The sequence below is a fragment of the Gigantopelta aegis genome, chromosome 7 (assembly GCF_016097555.1).
Source record: "Gigantopelta aegis isolate Gae_Host chromosome 7, Gae_host_genome, whole genome shotgun sequence".
In the NCBI taxonomy this organism is placed as follows: domain Eukaryota; kingdom Metazoa; phylum Mollusca; class Gastropoda; order Neomphalida; family Peltospiridae; genus Gigantopelta; species Gigantopelta aegis.
In genome coordinates this window covers 37,814,704-37,824,952 of record NC_054705.1, presented here as the reverse complement: position 1 = coordinate 37,824,952, position 10,249 = coordinate 37,814,704, and the positions used below count along the sequence as shown (strand labels likewise).

The window sequence follows — 10,249 nt, the reverse complement described above, 5'->3', positions numbered from 1 at the left end:
TCTGCTGTTGGATGTCTAACATTTGGTAATTTTGACATATAATCTTAGAGAGGAATCGGGTGCATGTGCAGGGGGAGGGTATTGGAGGTCGAAACCCTTACTTGCCCAAGCTTAAACATTTTTTTAAAGTATTGGGGGGGGGGGGGGGAGCATGACCCCATATACACTTCGCTTAACACAGTCTATAACCCAACCCCGCTGAAATCCCTGCACACGCGCCTTGGAAACCCGCTACATTTGTTTTTAGCAAGGGATTGTTTATATGTACCATCCCACAGACAGGATATCACATACCATGGTCTTTTTGTATACCCGCCGATGGGGATCGATCCTAGACTGACCGCGCATTTCCAAAAAACACCTTTTTAGGTCTAAGTAATGAATAAAAATAACATATAGTCTTGAAAAATGTTACGTAAATCGAACACAGTACCCTCTTCCTCTACCCCTAGAGCGTTACGTAATTAGTAACACCCCCTTACATGTAACGCGTATGCCAACAGCTGGCCACTGTCAAAATTTCAAGGCAAATCCCCCACTCACCGACCCCTGGAAAGGCGTTGTACCATACCTCTATGGATATAAATATGTTTTGGAGATATGAGACGACCCCTCAATCAAGACAGTTAAATTTGTTCAAAAATTGCGAAATCTCGCGTGATCTCTTGTTGGGGAATTCTATACTTGTGATAAGCCAATGAAAACCGAGATCGGTACGAGCCCGTCAAAAGTGTTCCACTTTCAAAATCATGGCTTTGTTTTTGACCTGGATAAGCCAGCGTAGTGAAACCAATGCGGAGTGCGGTGTCATATGTGCACCAAACGTAATTGGATTTTCTGTTCTATATGCTTAAATAATAAAAAATATTCCAGGGAATGTAGTTTTAATACAAATATGTTTTCTCTTTCGAAATTAATTTTTTTTTTAATTCACTCTTTCTTTCCTTCTTCCTTCCTTACGTTCTCTTTTATCCCTTTACCATTTCCTTTAAATCTTTCCTCTACCTCTATCTTCACTGTTAACCCCACATATTAGTGAACTCCATGTTTTCATGTATTCATGCTTATTAATATTATTATATTGATTCTAATTACACTATATTATGTATATATAATGTTCATATGTATTTATAACTTGGAATTAAGGTAGTGAAATCAGGGCCCCAACCCTGAGACTACCATACTTGTGTTTGGGGTCAATAAACATCAAAAAAAAAAAAAAAAATCAATGTACTCTAGTGGTATCGTAAAACAAAACAAACTTTAACTTTACTTTTTTCTTTAGATGCCACACATCTCTTATTTACCTTTTATCTCTTTTCCTTTTGCTAATATCCTCTTTCTCTCTCTACCGTCCTCTCTCAGTCTGTCTGTCTGTCTGTCTGTCTGTCTCTCAGTCTGTCTGTCTGTCTGTCTGTCTTTCTGTTTGTGTTAAAAGGTTTGTTTTGTTTTAATGACATCACTATAGCACATTGATTTATTAATCATCGGTATTTGATGCCAAACATTTGGTTTAACATATTAGAGAGGAAACCCGCTAAATTGTTTTCCATTAGTAAATCCAAGATGGCAGCCATATCCTTCAAGCTGTCAAAGTTTCTTTACACACACAACTTCATATTCTCCTGGGAAATTCTGAGCAATCAAGTCAAATATACCAAATAAATAAATAAATAAATAAATAAATAAATAAATAAACAAATAAATAAATAAATAAACAAATAAACAAATAAATAAAAATAAAAATAATTAAATAATTAAATAAATAAATAAAAATATAAATAAATAAATAAAATAAAATAAAATAAATAAATAAATAAATAAATAAAGACTAAAAACTAATATTAATACTAATACCAACAACAACAATGTTAGCAGTTCTAGAACATTTTATTTCCGAGATATTTATGCGTCATTAAAATCTGCTTTTAAAGGCAGTGGTGTAATTGACTAAGCAAAATATCTTGCAATTTAACACTTAAAAAAGTTAAATCTATATAATATTGCACTTAAAATTTAGTTCATATTTGTTTTTATCAACGTTTAGACAAAGTTCATCCATAAAAGAGTGTGTGTCACGATGGGAGTAGCAAATAAAACACACTGTCACATCAAAAGTAAGTTGAGATAGTTTCATTAAATCAAATCTGTAACGATGGTGGTGATTGGTTGAAATTTATCTTCGATCTAATTATGGCTTCCTCGACCTCCCATTCTTCCTCTAGATCCTGAGAAAAGAAAAGAAAAGGAAACCTATACAGTGGCGGATCCAGAAAATCCATTGGGGGTGGGGGGTGCAATGACATGAGGCGGAATGCTACTCTCGGCACACTAAATTCCAAAACTATACGTAACTCCCCTTTTACTTTTTGACGGACCGTTCAAAATTGCGCCTAACTTCCTTCATAGAAATGCGCACCACTTCTTTTTGGCTAGAATCCTACGGGACATTCCAAATTCCATAGCACCATACCACCCTTCGCCTGTTACCGACCCCGGTCGGACTGCTGGTGCTCACTTGCACCTTCCAGTACAGACGTCCCCCCTCCAACCCAGCCCACCCGTTTCCTACCCTATGTCTGTTTGTCTGTCTGTCTGTCTGTCTGTCTGTCTCTCTCTCTCTCTCTCTCTCTCTCTCTCTCTCTCTCTCTCTCTCTCTCTCTCTCTCTCTCTCTCTCTCTCAATTTCGCATATCTCTATCTCCCCATTTCCTCTCCTTTGTTTGTCTCTCTCTCTCTCTCTCTCTCTCTCTCTCTCTCTCTCTCTCTCTCTCTCTCTCTCTCTCTCTCTCTCTCTCTCTCTCTATCTCCCTCCCTTTCCCCCCTCCCTCCATCCCTCTCCTCTTTTCCTCTCTATGTAGCGGCATGTAGATGCAAGGTTTTATTTCATTGCAAAGAGCAACCGTATATATATATATATATATATATATATATATATATATATATATCTAGACTTGTTTAATGTGCGTTGCTTCATGTTTGGAAGTAAAGAATGATAATATTTCAAACTCCAAGGGAGAAAGTTTTTCCTTATTATTTAATTATAATTGTTTAAAGTAATTTTACATTATATGGGCTATTCCCTTCTTCCAAGATAGATTTAAAAAAATAATTCTGGTTTAATTGCTATATATGCTAATATCTGCATGCTCCGCTTTTTAAATACAATAGTAGAATGCAGTAGAGGTAAAAAATACTGGCAGTCTTACCGCGCTGACTTCCTCCATTACGACTGCTGTGTTTTCCCTGGCCTTGACTCTGACCCTGGCCCTGGCCGTTCATGTCTCCTTGTCCCTTGCCTTGTCCTTCTCCTTGTCCCTTTCCTTGACCCTGACCGTTCATGTCTCCTTGTCCCTGGCCTTGTCCTTGTCCCTTGCCTTGTCCTTCTCCTTGTCCCTTTCCTTGACCCTGACCGTTCATGTCTCCTTGTCCCTGGCCTTGTCCTTGTCCCTTGCCTTGTCCTTCTCCTTGTCCCTTTCCTTGACCCTGACCGCTCATGTCTCCTTGTCCCTGGCCTTGTCCTTGTCCCTTGCCTTGTCCTTCTCCTTGTCCCTTTCCTTGACCCTGACCGCTCATGTCTCCTTGTCCCTGGCCTTGTCCGTGTCCCTTGCCTTGTCCTTTTCCTTGACCCTGACCGTTCATGTCTCCTTGTCCCTGGCCTTGTCCTTGTCCCTTGCCTTGTCCTTCTCCTTGTCCTTTTCCTTGACCCTGACCGTTCATGTCTCCTTGTCCCTGGCCTTGTCCTTGTCCCTTGCCTTGTCCTTCTCCTTGTCCCTTTCCTTGACCCTGACCGTTCATGTCTCCTTGTCCCTGGCCTTGTCCTTGTCCCTTGCCTTGTCCTTCTCCTTGTCCTTTTCCTTGACCCTGACCGTTCATGTCTCCTTGTCCCTGGCCTTGTCCTTGTCCCTTGCCTTGTCCTTCTCCTTGTCCCTGACCGTTCATGTCTCCTTGTCCCTGGCCTTGTCCTTGTCCCTTGCCTTGTCCTTCTCCTTGTCCCTTTCCTTGACCCTGACCGTCCATGTCTCCTTGTCCCTGGCCTTGTCCTTGACCCTGACCTTGTCCCTTGCCCTGACCTTTCATGTCTCCTTGACCCTGACCATCATTTTTATGGTCTTTCATGTTGTTCCTCATGCCTCCACGCCTGAATCCTCGCTGGAAATATAAATCAATCAATCAATCAATATATAAATAAATCAATTCATAAATAAATAAACAAACAAACAAACAAACAAACAAATAAATAAATAAATAAATAAATAAATAAATAAATAAATAAAAATAAATAAATAAATAAGATAGATAGATAGATAGATAGACAGACAGACAGACAGACAAACATGCAGGCAGACATAAGAGAGATGTGTTGGTTGATGGCTGGATATAGATAAACACACAACACTACACATTGTAGTTATATTATAATACTGTAAAATAACACATATGCACATCCTACTAGAACGCCGGCGTCACACGATTGGCTCATGATATGACCTTGCCGGATCTATTTTTGCTTCACCTTTCATTCGTCAACTGTTTTCATTGACAGTTTTATACAACTGGGTCACAATATATTATGTACAAAATGACAGCGCGTTTATTCGAGAGCACAGTACCTGATATACATACATACATACATACATATATATAAATATACACACATACATACATACATACATACATATATATAAATATACACACATACATACATACATACATACATACATACATACATACATACATACATATATATAAATATACACACATACATACATACATACACATACACATACACATATACATATACATATACATATACATATACATATACATATACATCTACACCTACACCTATATATATATATATATATATATATATATATATATATATATATATATATATACATATATATATATATATATATGTATTAATAAAAACATGCAAGATTTATCATGCAACCATTATAAATTGTTCTAGAGATAATAGCTTATAATATATACAAATCAAATTAAATACAAAACTATCGTCTGCTAGATTTCGTTTGACAGGAAAACCGAAACAATGGCCGCTTCCGTACTACAAACGGTAAAAATAAATGACAGTATTATGTCAGTATTACTCAAAAATAGAGCAAACTCGGGAATGTCCCTTTAAGTGGGAAATGTTAGTATCCAACTGGGATACTACCCAAAATGTGTAACCTCGAACACTGTTATGGATATATATTAACAAATACATGCAAAAATTTATAAACTTATTCAATGAACATAACCTTCTAATGTTAATAGATTGTGAAAAATGGACCACAATTTAGTAAACGAGTCATAATTACAAGTTGAAAAAGCAATTCTGCTCGAATATAATAACAGTCTGTCAACTCGCTTGATGTGCGGTCGGTCTGGGATCGATCCCCGTCGGTGGGCCCATTGGGCTATTTCTCGTTCCAGCCAGTGCAATGGTATATCAACGGTCGTGATATGTGTTATCCTGTCTGTGGGATAGTGCATGTAAAAGATCCCTTGCTACTAATGGAAAAATGTAGCGGGTTTTCCCTCTAAGACTGTATCATCTGTGGTTTTAGCGGAAACAATTATTTTAACATTTTAATAAATAACTTTATTCTAAACCAATGAAAATCGTTTGCATGTTTTTCTAAACAAACCATAAAGTATGCCTAATAAGCCTATCCATTGTGTAAATAGACAAATTGATTAAACATGATCTCAATATGCAAAATTTACATTTAAAAGTTAATTATTTTAATTTACTGGGTTTTTGTTTTATCAGCAGTTAAAACTGGGCAAGTAAATTATTCACCATGGCCAGTGGATTTTCAAATCCACTAGCCCCATGGCAAGTGAATTAAAAAAAACCTAGTGAGGCTGCTGAATATATATAAAAATTACCAAATGTTTGACATCACTAGCCGATGATTAATAAATCAATGTGCTCTATTGGTGTCGTTAAACAAAACAAACTTTAAACTACATTCCCAAAATAAATGATTGATTGTTCTTAATTCTAAGTTGTAAAAACTACAAACAGGAGAAGCAGTATTATGTAGGTAGGTATTAACAGATAGTATATTATGTATTATTTTATACTGAAACCACCTTAGGTCAGTATTTTTGGTACAACAAAAAGACAGTACATTAATACCTTTAAATTGGTAATTCAAATATCTACAATTTAATAGTTCTTCTCATTTTAAATTATATTTGAATTTTATAAAAGAAGAATTTAGCAGAAAACTAATAGAAGATTGATTGATTGATTGAATGTTTGTTTAACGACACCCCAGCACAAAAACTAATAGAAGAGCCAAATAGAGCCAAATTCCCTTAAAAGTTCATGGTCGGGCGAACGGGCGAATGATAATTTCGAAATCTGTATACTGCATACTTTAAGAATTCTAAAATTATACGGTAATACAGTAGATTGGAACGTTGTATTTATTCGTTTAATATTACATTTTTAAAAGGCAGTTTAACTGCATTAATTATACCTTGATAAATTAAGAAATTAGTATTGTTCAATATAAACTGTAATATGTAATAAAGTTACTATTATCACTTTACTAAATTTCAATAAATTTAACACCTGTTTCAAACCAGATAATATAAAATACTGATTTGTTTTGTTTATCTATTTTATAATCACTATACCATATATATATATATATATATATATATATATATATGTATGTATGTATAAGAACCAGGCCATGCATGCATTTTTCTAGAAGTTATTTTGAATGTTTCGTGCATAGTTTTAACTTTGTTGTGTATTCAAACGTATTACATTATTTTTAAGTTACAACATTATAACGATTTTTTTAATGAATCGTTTTATCCAAACAATCGTTTGTGCTTTAATACAATGTTTAATAACCGAATCCTTGATGCCACTGTCTTTTATATTATATGACATATATTCACGTCTAGTTAATAATAATAATAATAATAATAATAATAATAATAATAATAATAATGTAAAATAAAAAGTTAATAATGTAAAAAAAACAATAAAAAACAACTATTTCAAAAAAGACAAAAAAAAAAAAAAAAAATTCTGTTGGGGTTTTAAACAAAGTATAATGTTTAAATTTTAAAGTAAAGTGTAATATTAGTGGACGCAAAAAGCCATTTTACCAGGAACAATTTTACTATTCTCAAACGTTTCTTTTTTCAATTATAAAACAAACTAATTGATTGTAATTTGCTATGGACATATAGTTTAAAGTATAATGTTTACATTTTAAAGCAAAGTGTAATATTAGTGGATGAAAAAGCCATTTTACTACGGAACAATTTTCGCAAATCTCCAACATTTGGTTTTTCAATTAATAAAATGAATGACTTGCTTGTAATTTATTATGAACATATAGGGTTAAAAGTATAATGTTTACATTCTAAAGCAAAAGTTAATAAATAAGTTTATCGAGAAGCTGCAGTTCTGCTACTTGAAGTCATCTTCTTTAATTAAAGGGACATTCCTGAGTTTTCTGCAATTTTTAAGATGTTATCGACTAACAGAGACTTTTTGACGACTGCAATTACATATCAAATATATTTTTCTGCATAAAATGTTAATGGCTGTATATTAAACGTGTTTCTGATCGTTCTAATATTTGTACTATGTTAAATTTCATCTTATTTCCTAAAAAATGTTGTTTTTTTCATACACACTAAATTATTTGAAGACAAAACCCAGTTTGGGCTTCTTACAAATATTAAGACGACCAGAAATACACTGATTATACAGACACTGATATTGAAAACAAGAAAATACATTTAATATGTAAGTTTAATCGTAGAAAGATTTTATTAGTCAGAAACATCTTACAATGCAGCAAACTCAGGAATGTCCCTTTTAAAAAAAAGATAGAAATATTTAACACCACTAGAGCATATTGGTTTATTAACCACCGGCTATTGGACATTTGGTAACCATTTTAATTAATACACTTTACTGTGTTGTCACTGCTAAAACAAATGCATGTGTGTCTGTACCGATGAGCTGTATAAAACTCAGTGTCAATAAAAAACAAATGTATGTGTTTCTGTACCGATGAGCTGTATAAAACTCACTGTCAATAAAAACAACTGTATGTGTTTCTGTACCGATGAGCTGTATAAAACTCACTGTCAATGAAAACAAATGTATGTGTTTCTGTACCGATGAGCTGTATAAAACTCACTGTCAATAAAAACAAATGTATGTGTTTCTGTACCGATGAGCTGTATAAAACTCACTGTCAATAAAAACAAATGTATGCGTTTCTGTACCGATGAGCTGTATAAAACTCACTGTCAATAAAAACAAATTGAAGAACTGAATGATGCACAGTACTCACCTGCTCACTAAGGCCGATGATGACCACCAAGACCAACACAAAGAGAATCTTCGAGTTCATGATGACGAACGTTTAACTCTTCTGTCACTGAGTTACGAAAATCTGCAATATGGCTCTAGGAAATATCTCCAGAGAATTGTACAGAGAGCTAGATGCCGGCTCCTTATATTAGCTATTGCTAAACAAAGACGTGGGGATATCTTGGAGATGCATGACTTGTTTTCAAAGACCTCCAAACTCGTGACGATCATATGATTCTTAGTCTCACGGGGGTTATTCAAATCGTGTTTCCCCTGTGACCTCAAAATTGCTGAGTCAATTGTGGTAGTAAACAAAATTGTGATGGTGCAAAAAAAAATATTTAGGAGAAAAAGAAGAGGATAACATATTTAAATACGATAATTAAATTGGATTTGAAAGTATAATTTGAGAACGTAGTTAAAGTAGCATGGTCACGTTTGCAGTTTTCAAGTTAGAAATACATATTGTTGTTGTTATTGTTGTTATTATTGTTGTTTTGTTTTGTTGGGTTTTAAAAAAAAAAATTAGTTGTTATTATTGTTGGTTTTTGTTGTTGTTTATATTTTTGTTGTTATTATTATTGTTGTTGTTGTTCTTCTTCTTCTTCTTTATGCTTCAGTTGTGTTTTGATTACTTCAGAAAATATTTGCTTCAGAATTATGGGTTGCGGAAGCTTTCCCAAAGTTATTGTTGTTGATCATTATCAGTATCATTATCAGTATTAATTAATTAATTAATTAATTTATTTTATATTATTTATTTATTTGTTTGTTTGTTTGTTTCTTTTTGTTTTTATTTATGTTTTTTATTGATGTTTTATTATTTATTCATTTATTCATTTATTTATTATGTAGTTTTATTTATTTATTTATGGTTACATATATATATATATATATATCGTACGCGCATTGCTCGCGCAAATCTAATTTGCATGACCTATTTCTTGTTCGAGCAAAATTTAAAGCTCCATTTACATGGGCATAACGGTTATGCAAGTATCTAAACAAAGAAGAAAAAAGTCTGTTTGTTTAACGAAACCGCTTGAGCACGTTGATTTATTAAGCATCGGATATTGGATATCAAACATTTGGTAATTCTGACGTAGTCATCAGAGGAAACCTGCTACATTTTTCTATTAGTAGAAAGGGATCTTTTATATGCACCATCCCACAGACAGGATAGCACATACCAGTCGTAGTGCATTGGATGGAGCGAGAGCCCAATGGGACCACCGATAGCCGATCGTAAAAACAAATTCAATGCATTATTATTATTATTACTATTTTTTTATTATTAATATGCTGTATAAAATGTATTAGACCCCCACCCTCCTCCCCCGAAAACAAACCCCAAAACACCCCGACCTACTACGCTACCTATTTTGTGGCATATTCCCAGAAACACATTTTTTTTTTAGGCCTAATACAGCTTATGGTAGCAAATGTTAACTAAAGACGAACACAAACATAGTGTATATTTCAAATTACGTAATCCGTGGAACTCTGCCAACTGTCATGCGACACCATGTCATCAATACGAGTGTATGGTCGCAAAACCGCACCCAACTGCATGTCCACATCAGAGTTTATTGCGGTCCGTGTGTAAACTAAAACCGGCCGGGTGAACAATACACCAACTACTCGCACTGTCCACTTGAAGTGGTTTAAACAAACAAAAACAAAACAAAAACCAAAAAACCCCCAAAACAACCCAACCACACAGGCCCGTACGCAGGGGTGTGGGGTGGTGGTGTGCGAGGGGTGCGTACGCACACCCCCCCCCCCCATAGTCTGCCGAGGTCCGTTCATGGATGTGTAAAAATAAAAATAGTCCGACGATGTCAGGGGCGTAGCGTGATCTGGACCGGGTTTGTGT

The 10,249-nt window shown here is 34.6% G+C and overlaps 1 protein-coding gene across 2 annotated transcripts; it reads right to left on the bottom strand.

Moving 5' to 3' along the window:
• Nucleotides 1–1,871: 1,871 nt before the first annotated feature.
• LOC121377708 (glycine-rich cell wall structural protein 1.8-like) lies at nucleotides 1,872–8,512 on the bottom strand. 2 transcript variants are annotated; one of them, XM_041505792.1, is made up of 4 exons: nucleotides 8,354–8,512; nucleotides 3,377–4,151; nucleotides 3,209–3,298; nucleotides 1,872–2,228 (listed from the first exon to the last, which is right to left on the bottom strand). In XM_041505792.1, exons 1-4 carry the CDS (start codon nucleotides 8,411–8,413, stop codon nucleotides 2,188–2,190), a joined length of 966 nt encoding a protein of 321 aa, XP_041361726.1. In that variant the 5' UTR covers nucleotides 8,414–8,512; the 3' UTR covers nucleotides 1,872–2,187. The 2 variants fall into 2 exon arrangements, with proteins under 2 accessions (XP_041361726.1, XP_041361725.1); XM_041505791.1 differs by having other exon boundaries at nucleotides 3,209–4,151; nucleotides 8,354–8,511.
• Nucleotides 8,513–10,249: the final 1,737 nt, after the last annotated feature.

Excerpts from the sequence above, each read along its gene's own strand:
- LOC121377708 (XM_041505791.1), bottom strand. The coding sequence starts at position 8,413 with ATGAACTCGAAGATTCTCTTTGTGTTGGTCTTGGTGGTCATCATCGGC. Across the intron at positions 4,152-8,353 it reads TCATCGGCCTTAGTGAGCAG|CGAGGATTCAGGCGTGGAGG; the intron begins GTGAGTACTGTG and ends TTATATTTCCAG. Across the intron at positions 2,229-3,208 it reads TAATGGAGGAAGTCAGCGCG|GATCTAGAGGAAGAATGGGA; the intron begins GTAAGACTGCCA and ends TTCTTTTCTCAG.